A 15,717-nucleotide genomic window follows, 5' to 3' on the forward strand; every position below is an offset into this window, starting at 1 on the left:
TATTTGGGCCTCAAGAGAGTTTTTGGTGTCTTAACAATGGAAAGTAAAAAAAGAAATGTTATTTAACTTTCTTCTTAGACAAATTACGTAACTCAGTCATCATTCAAGACATTCTAAAATTATTTGTTCGCTGGGCGCCCTTAAGTGTTAATCGATTCGATGGAGAAAAAAATATTGAACAAAATGCGAGCGATTTGTTATGGAAATTAAATTGACAATGCCTCAGGCCAAGCAAAGGTCGATGGTTGCGGCCAAAGCGAAGCGTGAGCAAATTCTTAACATATTTATGAGTAAAAGTGAAATTAATAAAAAAACAGAAATAGAAAAAAGGTTCGCAAATATTGACAAAGTACCAAAATTGGCCGGAAGATTCAGATTCAGACTGAGATTCCTCTGCCAACTGCCGAAGCGTTAATGCATACCAAATGTGATATGGCTATAAAATCAAATTGAAATTTATCCCATCACGTAATAAGTCTTTGCTTGCAAAGTGATAAACACATGTCAGTTTCAGTGATGAGGTTTTTTTCATGAGTACTTTCTTTGGGTTGGCAGTTGACAGCTTTTTGGCTAATATACGCTAAATGAATTTTAGACACTTTCACAAGAGTGGGTCACAACGCTTATATCGTTTGTTGTACGTCTCGGCATATTTGTGAAACATTGAACAATTTCAATTTCAATAAGTCGTCGTCCCTCAAAAGATGTTCCCGATTCGGGCAGAAAAACATTGCGCATCTATTGTTGTTGCTGAGCAGTTATTGGGAGCGGGCAGAGCTATTGATTTTGCGGTTCCATTAACTAGCTTTCATTTCGTTTTGCTATTTGATTTTGTTTCTTTTGAATTATTATGGAGAGGAGAAGGCGGACAGCTTGGTTTCTGGTCGTTAGCCACAGCTCAATGACAACGTTTGTCACTTGAAATTAATAACAATGTACCGGTTAGTTGGCCAATTCTAGACGACGACTTTCTCATGCATAAGCCGGCCATAGAAACTCGTTCACAAACCAATGAATAAATAAATAATATCAAATAGTTTATCAAAGTCTTTTGCTCTACTTAGTTGGCTTAATTAAGGGAAAACAATGAAAACAACAAGAAATTCTTGTCTGAACTTTTCAAACTTAAGACATTTGACTTGCGGCAGAAAACATTAATTTTGAGTTGCTGTTATTGAATCTTAAATATAACTAAAGTTTGCTCACTGCAGTTGGAGAAGACTGGATTAAGTTTCTGGAGTCACTTCCAGTTTTTGTTCGTTGCAAATAAAAAACGAAAGTCAGCTTAATGACCAACTTTTGCTGCTGTGCAAGTGCAAGTGCAAGTGCAAGTGCAATATTTCCGTTAACACTACTAAATATGCTGTGCGCTGGCAGACTGACTTGCTTATTGTTTGGTAAGATAAAAAGCGCATTGCAAAAGATTTATATTCCTCGGGCGGTATATGGCGCATTTAGAAATTGACAAGCTAACTATCAGTATTCCGCACAACAACAACAAGAAATTTGTCTCGTCACTTTTTCACACTCAAATTTTTCATTAACGTTCAATTTTCCGAGTAAAAGAGAAAACGCCGCTGTTTTTGTCACTCTGTTTACGACGTCAATGTCACGTCGCGACATTGCTCTTAAGCAGGCAACCAGCCAGTCAGCCCAACAAGTCAGCTAAAGTATATGTTACTAACTAAAGCTCCCGTTTTAGCCATCAGCTGTGAGCCGCGACTCTCTACGAGTCGTAACGTAAGACGCTACGTTGCGGCAAAGCGGTAAAGCGCAAACTGGTTGATCGCACCCGCCATAGACTTCAGAGCCGTTGGCTTTCGCCCGACAGTCGAAATCTTGGCGAGCTACACGTCAGTCGCAGTCGCAGCCGCAGTCGCAATCGCAAATCGGAGGCTGCCTGCCGCTAACGCGAATGAAATTTTTCGAAAGCACATAAAATCAAATGAAACACACACACACACACATTGAAATACAGTGAACCTATTAAAATAAGCGACAAAATTTGTACAAAATCATTGCCATATGCTTCAATGGATTAAAGCGGGCTTTGAATTTGATCTGAAGTGAAAACAAAACGCAACAATTGCATTGACAGTGAGACGCAAGTGATTTATTCAATTAAACTGCCGTGAAGTGAACGGGTTTTCGTCGGGCTTCTCTCTGAGTCAATTGGTCAGTAGTTGTTGGTTGTTCACTCGGCCAGTGCATTTCACCAAAGCAACCAAAAATACGAAAAACGAAAAAGAAATAAAAAAAATCGAATTGCAATTTCAATTTCCAAACAAGAAACACAGCGTCGAATAAATAAAACGAAAGTTGTCGATACACTACGCAAATCGGTGAATTGATAAAAATTCTTTTCATCAAACGGAATTCCGCAAAAAGTTCACGCAATAAAATGTTCACCAAAATTCAATTTTCGAAGAGTTGCAGTACGCTCAACTGATTGCCATTATATAACAGGTAAACCGAAATGTTCATTAAAGATATATGTTCATCATATTGAATGCAACATTTTGGGGTCATAAAACATTACGACTGTACATAATAAGATGAGGAGGTTGTTGTAATGCGACGCATTTATGAAATTTTACGCTCGTCGCTGATAATCATTAACAAATATCACACATAACCGTAATAACACCAATAATGATAATAATAACAACGTAACGAAAATTCAGACAATTGTTAACATTTCCATTTCTATGCGTTAAAGCCTCTCGTTCACTCTCCCTTTCTATCCGCTCTTTCGCCTCTCTCTCTCTCTCTCTCTCCCGCTTACGCTTACTGTTCAATTTAATATGAAAGCCAACGTGTTGATGGGGTCGGGGTTGAGTTGTTGCTCTGGTCGCTTATTAGGTGAGCTGTGGAGCGCGCAGTAATAAGATGTTGAAGACACGCTGTTATATAAGCATTTAACGTTTAACAGATGGCCTACCTCAATTCACAGTTTTTAAGGAGAATCGAGCAGCTATCAAATTCATTTGACACTTTCTTTTCGTGAAATTTTCGTATGCGCGTATGCGTCATTCAATTTTGCCTGTAAGAAAGTCACCAGAGAGACAGACACACACTCATCGTGTTTTGTTTTTGTTAGCTTAAGTATAACAATATTGTGCTTTCCAGGCTGCTGCACCTACATCCATAATTAATAGGGAATATTTCACAGACTATTGATTTCAAAAACTGTAGCTGTAACTGTAACTGTCGCACTGAGCTGGCTCAGTCAGCCGTATAAATGTGGTGCGCGGGCTGGTGAAATGTATATACTATATGTTAGCTTACTATGATGAGTGGCACATCTTAAAGTACAACTCACAGTCAGTTCGAACATCGTACTTTCATTTTACACATATTAACGCATAAATGTCTGTGCGGATTTTCAACTCTCGCTTCGAGGATGGACTGCCGACTGGAAATGAGCAGATGCAACAACTTTCAAAGTTGCCACTGCAACTGCTACAGCCACAGCCACAGCTACTGTCATTACCACGAGTTTGAGTGCGCTTCCGACAGATGCAGGTCATGTGGATATGCATATACAATACTTAAGCATGTTTACCATCTGTACTTAATAAACTTGGTCGATTTCTTAGCCTTAGCTTCTACTGAGATTTAAGGCGACTCTCAAGGCCAACGGCCTTTTAACAAAGTTAACGTCAAACAAAAATATTTATGTGACGCTCTTTTGAGCATGGAATTGAATTGTCTGCAAATGTAATTTGATCAAATTACCTCGCTAGGCACATCGTGAGTGCGCATCGCATAAACAACGATTGCATAATTTGTCGCCAGCTCATTTGGAGGCAAAGCATTTCATTTGACTTTACAGTCTGCAGTACGAAATTGACGGCATTTAATGACCGCACACGACGCCGCGTATGTAGATGTAACTTTCTAAAACTCACTAATGCCAGGCGAAATACAGCATCAAATACTTGACTGTTTTCGATGTGATATCAGCGATTGCAAAACTCAAACACAAGCTCCAACACGCATACAAATCACTCTGTTTGATTGGCAGCCGTCCGGGACGACGCCCCAAACAGAAAATTCCAACCAAAAAAAAAAAAAAATAAAAGGAAAAAACAATCAGTGCTTAATGGCCCCGTGCTGCAGGCCAAATTGGTAACTAATTGGCGAAAACAACATTTCACTTGACGCACAGTGAAATTGCATTACACACAAACAAGGGGCGACGTGACCAGGAAATTGATATAGCATAAAATAAATGAAGCATACGCCGAGTATTACCAAAGAACCTTTCTCAACCGTGTTAGGTGTAAATATTTTAATAAGCATTGGGTTAAGTCTATGCTTAAAGCAGCAACATTTCTTTAAGCAGAATGCATATTGTGCTTACTGAAATTATGATAATAAGAATTGTGTTGATTCTACGGTCAACAACATTACTTTGGGTAGAGTTTCTGTGTGTTGGTTATACAAATTTCCATTATTTTCACAAAATTCAATCATTAACTATTTTTAAATATATTTCTGTTTTCAGATAACTCACTATAACTTAATGTACTTTAGTTATTATTAAAAAGACAGTCGTAAATATTTTAGTAAGTAATTATTTAACGGCACTACATTTTTTTTCTCCAGAACTTTTGTTGTTGGTTGAGGTCATTAATTCTCTTCTTTAAATGTTGCCAACTTATATATTTCTCATCCGAAATTTAGTTGTCTATACTCTAATTATGTTTATATGAGTTCTAATAATAATTATTTTGCTATTACGGTAGTAACATTTTTTTAACCAGAAATTTTGTGAAGCATTTAATTTCATTATTTTTTAAAAACAGAAATTTTGACAGTTTGTGAGATTGAGCTATTGTTGCTAATAAAAAAGGTTATAAACATTTCATTAGCCAAAATATTGTGTATTGATAATAATTCTCATTATTGGCAATTTGTATATTTCTGATACGAGATTAGAGGCTCGAAATATTCGTATTTCTTTTTATATTAATGCTAATGACTTAGCTAGGTCATTGTTCTGCAGGTTACAAGTCCAATTCACATAGTTATTTCAATTGCTTGCTTGCCGGTTCTTGGCCACTTTTGGGTACATTGTTAACAGTTATGTCACCATCCAGCAGACATGTTGTGGCCGAGGCAAATGCGGCTACCAAATGCCTGTTTATGACCATTTTTGACCGCTAACTTGACGCAGTTTGTCAACTGGTTATCCGAACTTGTTCCTGCTGTTGTTTGCTGCTTGTTGGTCTGTGGTATTGTCCAACTTTTGTACTTTGTGCTATTACCGTCAACTGTGCTTGAGCGTGTCGCAAATGGTGACAGCAAAGCTTATTAGCCCCCTTAAAGCCTGAAACTCAATGCTCTTAGACTTTAGCCCTTTGTGCTCTCTTATATAAAATTAATGACATTCATATGCGACGACTATGACGCGACTTATGCTCCAATTCCATCAATTTGCATTAGAGCAACTGAGCAGTGGCTGTCAGAAGTTTCAAAAAGTTTCATGAATTAATTGAGAAACTTACGCTGCCAGGCAGAAGAAGAACAAAATCGAGATGAGCTCAGGCTTCGCACTAAAAGTAAGAGCAAAAACAAAACTGATTAAATACCAACCAAGCAGATAACTCTGCAACAACACACACCAAGTAAGTTTGCTTGATGTCTGCGCGATCATAGTTATAATACCACAGAACATACTATGTTAGCAGGGGGCGTTTTAAATATTAGAGCATGAAGAGTGTCGGAGCACAAATTAAAAAGTTGCAGTCAGGTGGCCCTCAAAGAGAAGAGAGAGAGAGAGAGAGAGAGAAGATATTCTCGACGGCTCATACGAGTACAGCGTGATAATCGCTCGTTAGCTTGTGTTCTGCCACCCAAAATTATTGTTGGAATTTCGAGTTTTATTAGTGGCAGCTCATTTGCATGTACACGCAGTAGCGCGCTCTACATTACCAGTACCTTGAAACGTGCAGACTTTGAATAATTAAAGTTAAGAATAGAACGTTGAAGGTTAGAAGGGAAACTAAAGCTGCTTAGGCGCCATCTGAAATGTGTTTGGGGAAAACTAAACATTTTTTTTGGTTTAAGTTGAAGCTGCAAATGCAATAATGTTTGCAACGACAAATGAATTCAAGTTTGTCTGTGACACATGACTATTTTGTGTAGGAGAGGATTTATCTTCCCACATTTTGTATACATTTGTATTTAGCTATTAGAGATAATAAGTTGGTAAACTGAAAGCAAAGCACGTCGAAGATCTTTAAGCTGCACATACAGCAAAGCAATGTTCATCTTGTAAATAGTTAATAGTAGGGTAACTAGGGATTACTATAATAGAGGTATCTAATAATAACTTAGTCTAATAAACATCTGCAAGGAATTAAAAGTTCCCAGTAAATCGAGCATAATAAATGAATTAAATGATAAACGAGCCTAAGATATTTAAAGTCTTCGAGCGATTTGCTCTGATTTTGTAATATCTGTTTAAAGTATTTGATTATTATGCATCCCATAAGCGCCATTTGTGAAAATGAAAGTGAAAATTCCACATGAATATATCGTGATATATGCGTTGGAGGCGCTAACGCTAACTGCAGACGGCAAACAGCAAATAGCAAGTGGCAAGAGGCAAGCGGCAAATACGACGCTCTCTGCAGCTTAACCGAAATGCTTGGCGTGCAAATATAAACAAACTGTGTACATTTTCACTTTTCGCTCAGAGAGCTGTTCGGTCTGGATACAAGTATGAGTTCGTCCGTCTGTCTGCTCGCTGGTTGTGTGTCAGAAACCTTCGGCTGGAAAAGACAAATAAAAAGTCGACGACGTGCATTGCTTGTTTAAGGCCTAACAAAACGCAGCGTTCACATGGCTTTAAAATTGAACAGGAAGGTGTAAAGAGCAAGAGATGTGGGGGAATTTCGAGTGCGAGCCTCGTTGAATGGCAAATGTTTTAAGCTGGAGATAGACAAGTTGATTAGCGGGTGCGTGGTGTGGCACAGGTCTGCTCTGAGTTTAGGGAGCGGAGCGTCTAACGAAGGTCACAATTGGCAGGCTGTCACGCACGTGCTGTACAATTATTTATTCACGGGTGAACCACAGCACACAGTGGGTAATTGCTCATTCTAGCAGCATCGATGTGGGATGTAAGAATGAAATAAGCAGCAAAATAATTTAAACGTTTTGGATTCCTTTTCAGTGACGAGCAGAACGTGCAGCATTGTAGCAAACGAAACCAGTGAAATTGTGGCATGCAATTGCAGCAGCGACGCGCTAAAGAAAAACAAAAGCAGCAACAATAGCAAGACCAAGACACACAACAACATCACAAAAAAGTTAATGAAAATGTTAAGTAAAGCAAACAAACGCGAAGGCGATGGGAATGGCAGGCGTCAGCCCAAATTAAAAACAAACACGCACAGAAAACGAAGATGCAGTCCGTTGTTATGCAGTCTATTGCTGTTACTTTGCCAGATGGGGCATGCAACGACGACAACGGCAGCAACAAACTCAACAAGGATTATGGCAACTAGCGACACATCCTTCAGCCAACCACTGACAACGATGACAGGCCAAGCGCGTAACGATGACAACACATTTCTGCCCATTTTGCCCATTGACATCAGCCCAGAATTCATCTCTCGCAATGTGTTCACCAAATCCGGTCAATACCGAGTCTTTCAGCCGGTCGAGAGTGAAAGCGATTTGCGCCTGGCCGTTTCAATGAAGCGCAAAGATTACACGCAAAGGGCAGAACACAGCGAGGTGAGCAAAACCAGTACAAAGCCAACAAAAAGGGCAGCGGCAGCCACAATAACAACAACCGTTGCAACAAGCACTGTGAAACCGGTTAAGAGATCAGCCAAAATACCTGTAGGCCAACAACAACAAGAGCAGAGCAATAACGGCACATCCATTGGGCTGCGCAATGAGCTGCAAGGCTTGGAGGACTTGCTTATGGAGTATGTGGAACAGTTTTTTACACAGGGTAAATATGAGCCAATGCCTGGCTTGGTGCTGGCACTGCAAAAAAATCATACGAAAGCTGAAACTGAGAAGTTACAACGAGTAGAACGAAGTGTGCTGGACGATGCCAACGTCGAGCTAAACATACCTCGAGCAATGCAAAGTGCGAGGCTTTTGTTTTTCTCTGGTAAGCGTACGAACATATTTGATTCGATGGTTCTTGCTAATGAATTCACTTCTCTGCAGGCCTAAAGAAGCTTATGTGGCCTCTTTACATGGGATTGCAGGTGCTGAAGAGTCTGCTGTTTGCCTTGTTTTTGCCAACAATCATAGGGAGCGTGAGTAGACTGATTGGCAAGGGTAAGTTAGAGCTTTCTTTCTATCGACTGCTGCTACATCTGCTCATTTAATTAATAGGCATCACCTCGGGCTCGGCCAGTTCAATTCCGCTTTTTGTTCGACCCATGGATCCGCCACAGGAATTGGATTTCAGGGACAACAGCGCCAACTTTGATGATGACAGCAAATTCAGTTTAGCCGACGACAGCAAAACGAATGCGGGCTACGAATACAATGCGGGTTAGTGTACCTAGTATAGCCAAAGGCAATGACCGTGTTGCTCAATCACTTCCAACTACTATATTTCAGAGGCCTCCCAGCAGCAGCCACAATTCACGCCCTTCAACACCAACTCGGTGAGCCAGCAAACACTGTCGCGATACGGCGGACAACAGCAAATGCAGGATACCTATGCCAGTGCAATACAGAGTTTGGGTGCGGCCTCGTTTAAGAATTCGCAAAGCTTGTCAGGCGGTTCTTCTAGCCTTGGCAACGCTGCACCTGGCATGGCCAAGAAGCCACCTTCGCCGGCGAACATGAACACATTCCAGAGCTTCCAAAAGGTGCCGAATTCATCGCTGCTGCTGTCCAACTACGATCCCTTCTACAGTCCGCTGTTGTCGCGACTGGATTCGGTATTTGCACAGCTCAAGCTCAACTCGGAGAGCGAAAGCTGTCGCGAGAAGCTCATTTGCCTGATGTATGCGAATCCCGCAAAGTATGCACCGTACAGTAATCTTGTCTCTGCGCAGCTAAGTCGGTGAGTACCAAAGGACGCCTAAAAGTATGCAAAAGTGCTAGGCGAAAAGAAAACATTGATTTATTTCGGAACTTGCCATCAATTTCCAGAGAACTGAACGAGTTGCGTAAGCCGACCTCGGATAATCCGGATATCTTGCGCTTCTTCAAGTACATGCGAGCTGCGAAGGATGGCCAGGATGGCGTCGACTGCGAGCAGTCGTTTGTGAAATGCAAGGAATTTAAAGATTTCGAGAACCCAGCAATGCTCTCCACCTACAACGACATCAACAAATTGGTTCAAGCTCGCAAATTGGCGTAGGGCAAAGGCAAAGGCAAAGAAAAGTTCGCTAAAGTCACGTCAGCGCACATCAGGTGTTAATGCCTGGAGCTGTAATTATGCAAATTTAACTTAAGATAGTCTAGCCATATATAAATAGGTATACACATACATATACATACATGCTCGTATATGTTGTATGTGTATGTCTATAAATATGTTCATCAAGCGTTCCAGAGACAGCTGTCAGCGGTCGATTGGAGGCGTTTCTTGTGTTGGGACTTTAATTAGTGTGCTGTAAATAGAAAATTGTGTTAAATAGTTTAATTAACAGGCATCAGCATTAGCCTGTTATGTTAGCCATTTAGCTGAGTTACTTAATATACCTAATTTATTTATTTATTTGTTTTATTATTTACGTATTTATTTATTTATTTATTATTGTTATCGCATTAGTCAGCAGAAATGCTTAAAGCTGCGTAAGATCCTAAATAACCATTAAAGTTTAATTAAATTATACATCTAAGTCTACATAACCTGAGTTTTATTTTCTTAAATCCTTTTCAATATAAAATTTCCTTCTCTTGAGCACGTTTCCAAAGTTTTTCCGTGGTTGCGCTCGAACTCGTTTTCATTGGCTTTTAAGTACTTTGCGTATACTTTTGTATAGCTGTCAGCTGGGTATTTCCGCTTTAAAAGTTTTCCAACCCAATCATACCGCTGAAAGGGTTGTCTTGCTTCACACTAACTGAACTCACACGCTCTGTTAATACGAATGCTCCCCTCTCTCTGTAATCTTGAGCTTGCCATTTACCAGTTGGACAAATGGGAGAAGTCGTTAATTGGATTGCAATTGCAACTGTCACATTTGTGCAACCCACATAATCATTTTGACTTTGCAGATGCCAACTTCTGTTGCACATGGTAATTACGGTTTTTGTAAGCAGGGGTTTCCGCTTTTTTTATTATTCGCTCTAGACGCAACCCTCCAAACTGAAACAGGGGAAAACTTGGTAATTTCCACTCGGCAACGGCAACGGCAATGGCAACAGCATTGGATTCTCTATATATGATACTTTTCAGTTGCAACTGCAACACTACAACTACAACACTACAACTACAACAAGTAAAACGTAACCACAGGGAATTTCCAAAATTAAGTTGTGCTTGTGCGGCGCTTTGCATTTCGACATTTCGGGGATTTTCCATGAAAATGGAGTACACTTTGACTGCAGCAACATCAGCAGCAGCAGCATGTGGCATAATCAGGTGGTGGCAATTGTGATGCTGGTAGCACACAGAAACAAAACTATGTATCGAGCTGATCCGGCACCGCGGATGCTACGCTTGAGTTTCTGCAGAAAAAACAGTTTGTTAACATTTTGCCATGACTTTAATGCTTAAACAAAACACATCTCCGCTTTCGTGGGTGATTTTGCAAACCAGTTCAGTTGAACAGTAAAAGTGATTATTACCTCTGTGTTTTGCGTTACATAATCTCATGCAGCCCCAGTGACGTACGTTTTCCCGCTGATCCACAGTACTCAGTATATATGACTCATCCACGTCGTTGGCTCTTTTAATCAAACTCGAATTTAACTCAAGGCCTCGACGTGCGCCACAATAATTTTTGGGATTTTCTCAAGGCGCTCTGAAGTTCGGCTCGCCAGCTAGACAGCCAGCCAGCCGGACGCGCAAACAAGTCGTTGACGCCGCAGCCCACAGACCTACATCGTTTGCTTGGCCAACCCCAACCTACCGCAATCGTGAGCATGTTGACGTCGATCGAACGACACGCGAGTGCCTCTCAGCAATCATCATCATCGTCATCATCATCGCCGTTGTGGGCTGGAGCTACAACTCTGATCTAGCCAGGTCTTGGTTTGGCTTGGGCATTGTCTGTTGAGCTTGAGTTTGTTTTGTTTTGTTTTGTGCGTTGGCTTGGGGCACAACAAAAACAACGTTTTTTGCCTGCCACTCTTTCTCGGCACTTCTCGCATTTCATATAAAATCTTTGCCGGCCAGCAGCAGAGACACAGTCGCTTGTAAGACAGCTGAAGACAAAGTCGTCTTAAGTGAGACGTTAAGGATATACACAACACACACACACCTCAAGCATTTATAGGAAGCAACAAAAGGTAAATAAATAACGCAAAAGTTCAAACAGAGTAATGTGAAATGAAGTGCGACGTGTTGTGTAATATGCACAAAAGAAAAGTGATATAAGAAAAGTTCGTACATTAAAAGTGAAGTAAGCTGTAACGAAATGGCATATATAGACAAATTATTACACACTCATATAATTACATATATTTCGGAATATGGAGTAATGATTTTAAATTAATTGGTCAACAACATAAATTTGCATATATTTATATGCATACACATATTGGGCAATTCCTTCGTTGGCTCATCCACATTTCATTGACCTTCAATGGTCAATGCTAATTTGAAAGCTAAACAAATCCAAAAACGTTAACAATAGTGATAATTTTGCAATCGATCCCAATCGATTAAAACCAAAGTTACGCGAGTCTGTTTTCAACAGAATCATTTCAAATAAAAGCAATTAATTTCCATTTAAAGGCAAACACATTCATTTGAATAATTCGAGTGAATTGAATGGTATTATTTTGCCCTATGTAAACAAGGGTCATTGCCGTGGTCAGCCAACAATATTGTATACTTTGAGGCTGCTACGGAATTTTTTGCATTTAAATTAAATATTTCAATTTTATTGCCGACTTTCAAGCGCCAGCATATTTGCCATAAACATAAACACTTGCCATAATGCGTTGTTTGGAGCATAGCCTGGGGCGTTCCCATGTACTCGTTTCTAGAAAATAAAATCCAATTGTGCTTTTCCCGCTGTGCACAACAACTTTCCTCAACAACAATATCAACAACACAATAACAAATAGTGGCTGTGAAGCCGATAAATGCAGCAATACTAGAAATTGTGCGTTGTAGCGAATAGAAAACCCTAAACTGCCACTCACGTATCTTAAAAATATATTCTAAGAGAGCAGCCATATAAAAATCAAATGTTTCAAATATTTAAATATAGTTTGGTTCAAATTTCAACCGGACATACGACGCAGCCAATTGACCCAAATACCCAAAACACTCTATTGAGTTTTAGTACCATCGACTAAACAGACAGCATCGCATTAGTCAAGCCTCAACGCAAAAAAAGGGACAATAGGGACCACACCATATGAGAGTGAGAGACTGTGAAACCTTTTTTATAGTAGATTAGCTTTGCTTTTTATGCATTTAACACAATTTCAATTACGTGTTTTTGCTTTTGCCGCCTCATTGCGGCCAAAGGGTTAAGCGGCTTTAAACCGGTTCCATTGCATTTCACTTTGGGCAGCCAACTCAGTTTTTTGTTTTTGGTTGAATTTCGGCGCCAAAGCTGCACAACAAAAAAAGCTCGTCTACAGTAAAACAGTTTGGAGCAAACTGTGAGTTTTAGCAGTAAACGCTGCTGTTAACCAGAAAGTGAGAGTTATTACGTGTCCACACAAATAACAAATAATTGCAGATGGCCACAAACGAGGAGGCGGGCAGCCAGCCAGCTAGCAACTGTTGCGTTGCGAAAGCTTGAGCTTTAGCATTGACAATGGCCATACTGCAGCTGCTTTTAATGTATGTCAGTTGTGTGGCGAGCCCATATCTGCTTAAAGCCAATCAGCTTAGCCAATAAACTAAATAAACAATGAGCGGAGCGTAAAAGTTGCCAAAATCCACAGAGGCACACGCAAACTCAAACTCATATTCATACTCATTCATAACGTTACCAACATCCACGCTCAGTTGCTGTGACTCGTGTTGAGAGTCGTTTGCATCTTGAAGCGTGTCTTCAGAGCCGAGACACCAATCGCAGAGAAAACACCACGATTGACGCCGTTTTACTACAGTTGAGCGCCAATTAACCGAAAATCGTTTTTAAATTTTTGTTGTGTTGCTTGTGTTTTTTATGTTGATTTTGTTTGATCTTCCATTCGGATTGGCAGCTAAACGAACGTGTCTACAATTTTCTCTATTGCAGCCATCGCAATGAGAGCGTTTGCCTTGTTAACCGTTATCGCTATTGCCTGTTGCGGCACCGGCCTCGTTGCCGGCGACGGTCTACGTCTACCGGACCAGCAGTCGTCCAACAACATACAGCAGATCTATGCACCGCAACCGCAGCAGCAACAGCAGACGTTGCAGTTCCAGCAATCGCCACAGCAGCAACAAGGTCAACCGGGAGTGGGAGAGGAGCGAGGACGGTCATCCATATTGAGCATCTTTGGGCTGGGCAACGACAATGATCCCTACTTGGCGCGCACCAACAGTAACTGCTTGGGCGGAGATCTCTCCGAATGCTTTAAGACACAGGCCCTCAACACGTTCGATGAGATTTTCTACAAGGATCAGTATCGGTAAGAGAATATGACTTTAATTTCAATGTTGTGTTTACTAAATATCTAATCAATTTTCTATAGTCTTTCGGACTTTGCTCGTGTTGTGCGTCTGCCCGAGACTCAACAGCGTTCGCTGCTGCAGGAGCCCTTCGAGTACTCCGAGGAGCCACGTTCCGAGGACGATGACTGGAATTTGCTGGTGAAATACGCCTTGCGTCGTGCCGAGCGGTAAGTTGAAGCATTAACTCTGTCGCAATTAGGCAAATGATTTTGAGTTTCTTGGCGCGTGGGTCAAGAGAATTAATGTGGGTCGCTTAATTGTCTGGGGGAGTGAGCCTCTAAATTATTCACACACTTCCGCATAAAATATGACAATTTCATTTTTGACACGGTTTCTTTTCTGTCTCTTTTGTGTCTGTCTCCCTGCAGCTTTATCAAGTCCACTGCCTTGGAGGTGGAATGGCCAGAGGAGCTGACTGAGGCTGGTCGCTATGAGGCACGCTTCATTGGCAATGACATTGATGATGAACTGGATGTCATTGAGAACAAGCGTGCTGGACACTTCTGTAAGTACAAAAGTGCTTAACAATGCATGGGATGAAGACTAATAATTTTACATTTTACTTGTAGCTCGCAAGAAGCTAAAGAAGATGATTATTCCTCTGCTGCTGGTACTGAAGATCTTCAAGCTGAAGCTGCTGCTCTTCCTGCCCTTCATTCTGGGCATTGCTGGTCTAAAGAAGATTCTCGGTCTGGCTGCCATCATTCTGCCCGGTCTCTTTGCCTATTTCAAGCTCTGCCGCCCGCCAGGTGGTGTGGGCGGTGCCTTTGGTGGCGGACTGTCTGGCCTCTTTGGCAACAAGAACACATTCCCAGAATACACGCCCCAAGGCGTAGGCGCTGCCACCTACTATCATCATCACGAGCACTATGAGGGAGGACATGGCGGTCCCGGACCCTATTACAACCAGGGCCCATCATTTGCCAAGCCGTACAGCGACTACTACAGCAAGAGCAATGTGGGCCAGCCTCAGCCGCAAGTGGGTGGCAACTCTATTAGCTTTGGCGATGCCCAGGAAGCGGCATACAACGGTTACTATGGCCGCAATACAGGCAAGGACATTGCTGCCGCGCCTGCGACGGAGCAGAAGAGTTAAATGATGATGGTCGTGGCAGGTCGAGACAGTTCGTGTCAGGCTCGCGCTTTTGTTATTGCATTCCTATAAGCATATTTATTACACTAACTGTAAATAAAAGCTCAATGTTAAGTTCAAAGTAAATGTCTTCAAAATTTGATGCAGAAAAAGGGGGAGCTGGTAGCATTTTGGTTTGTCGAGGGGTTTGTTGCTAATTAACAGCACGAGTTTCACTTCTCAATGTGATTTTTTTTCATTATTTTTTTTTTTACCAAATTCTGCATTATGCTACTTTTGCTTGCCTTTGAAGTTTGCTACAAATAAAATGCAGCTTTTAATTAAGGCAATGAAATGCCGAGGCGAGAAATTGACAGCCAATGCAAAGGAAAAGTGGCCTGGCGTGTTCAATCTTGCTTTTCTTCAACGAGGGTTGCTACAACAGTTACCCGAAAATACACATGGAATATGCAACAGTTAATTTCACTAGCATTTTCTATTCTTTGCCATATAGGCATTCTAGTGTCGACCGGAAAGAAAATTTAGATTGCAGAGATTATCTTTGCTTGCTTATTAATTTGAAGTCGGTGTATTCTCAGATAAGACCTCGTTGCAAATACAGTAGTGTTGGCAGTTCAAAGTCAATGCCAAAACAGCAGCGCTGCTGCCTGTCCTGGCCATGGCCATGGCGATGGCGACAGCTTAAAAAGTGTTGACGACAGCGCCAGACTTAGACTATCCGACTGGACCACATTTTCCGAAAGAAAGCTGCACCAGCGGCAGAGCCAGTGGCAGAGCACATGAGAAACTGTTATGACTCTGGCGAGCAAATAGCCAAGTAACTAAGCGACAGCGAGAACGGGAA

At 41.2% G+C, this 15,717-nt stretch overlaps 2 protein-coding genes across 2 annotated transcripts; both read left to right on the plus strand.

Annotated features, from left to right (window-relative positions):
• Nucleotides 1–2,188: 2,188 nt before the first annotated feature.
• Nucleotides 2,189–9,837, plus strand: LOC117576351 (uncharacterized). The gene is made up of 6 exons (XM_052007073.1): nt 2,189–2,466; nt 7,184–8,137; nt 8,197–8,310; nt 8,368–8,529; nt 8,599–9,049; nt 9,139–9,837. The coding sequence occupies exons 2-6, from the start codon at nt 7,324–7,326 to the stop codon at nt 9,347–9,349; spliced, it is 1,752 nt and encodes a 583-aa protein (XP_051863033.1). The 5' UTR covers nt 2,189–2,466; nt 7,184–7,323; the 3' UTR covers nt 9,350–9,837.
• Nucleotides 9,838–11,327: 1,490 nt separating this feature from the next.
• LOC117574749 (uncharacterized) lies at nt 11,328–14,993 on the plus strand. The gene is made up of 5 exons (XM_034258689.2): nt 11,328–11,445; nt 13,362–13,737; nt 13,801–13,947; nt 14,149–14,285; nt 14,350–14,993. The coding sequence occupies exons 2-5, from the start codon at nt 13,370–13,372 to the stop codon at nt 14,874–14,876; spliced, it is 1,179 nt and encodes a 392-aa protein (XP_034114580.1). The 5' UTR covers nt 11,328–11,445; nt 13,362–13,369; the 3' UTR covers nt 14,877–14,993.
• Nucleotides 14,994–15,717: the final 724 nt, after the last annotated feature.

The sequence above is a fragment of the Drosophila albomicans genome, chromosome 2R (assembly GCF_009650485.2).
Source record: "Drosophila albomicans strain 15112-1751.03 chromosome 2R, ASM965048v2, whole genome shotgun sequence".
Taxonomy (NCBI): domain Eukaryota; kingdom Metazoa; phylum Arthropoda; class Insecta; order Diptera; family Drosophilidae; genus Drosophila; species Drosophila albomicans.

Excerpts from the sequence above, each read along its gene's own strand:
- LOC117576351 (XM_052007073.1), top strand. The coding sequence starts at position 7,324 with ATGAAAATGTTAAGTAAAGCAAACAAACGCGAAGGCGATGGGAATGGC. Across the intron at positions 8,311-8,367 it reads GAGTAGACTGATTGGCAAGG|GCATCACCTCGGGCTCGGCC; the intron begins GTAAGTTAGAGC and ends TTTAATTAATAG. Across the intron at positions 8,530-8,598 it reads GGGCTACGAATACAATGCGG|AGGCCTCCCAGCAGCAGCCA; the intron begins GTTAGTGTACCT and ends ACTATATTTCAG.
- LOC117574749 (XM_034258689.2), top strand. The coding sequence starts at position 13,370 with ATGAGAGCGTTTGCCTTGTTAACCGTTATCGCTATTGCCTGTTGCGGC. Across the intron at positions 13,738-13,800 it reads TTCTACAAGGATCAGTATCG|TCTTTCGGACTTTGCTCGTG; the intron begins GTAAGAGAATAT and ends AATTTTCTATAG. Across the intron at positions 13,948-14,148 it reads GCCTTGCGTCGTGCCGAGCG|CTTTATCAAGTCCACTGCCT; the intron begins GTAAGTTGAAGC and ends GTCTCCCTGCAG.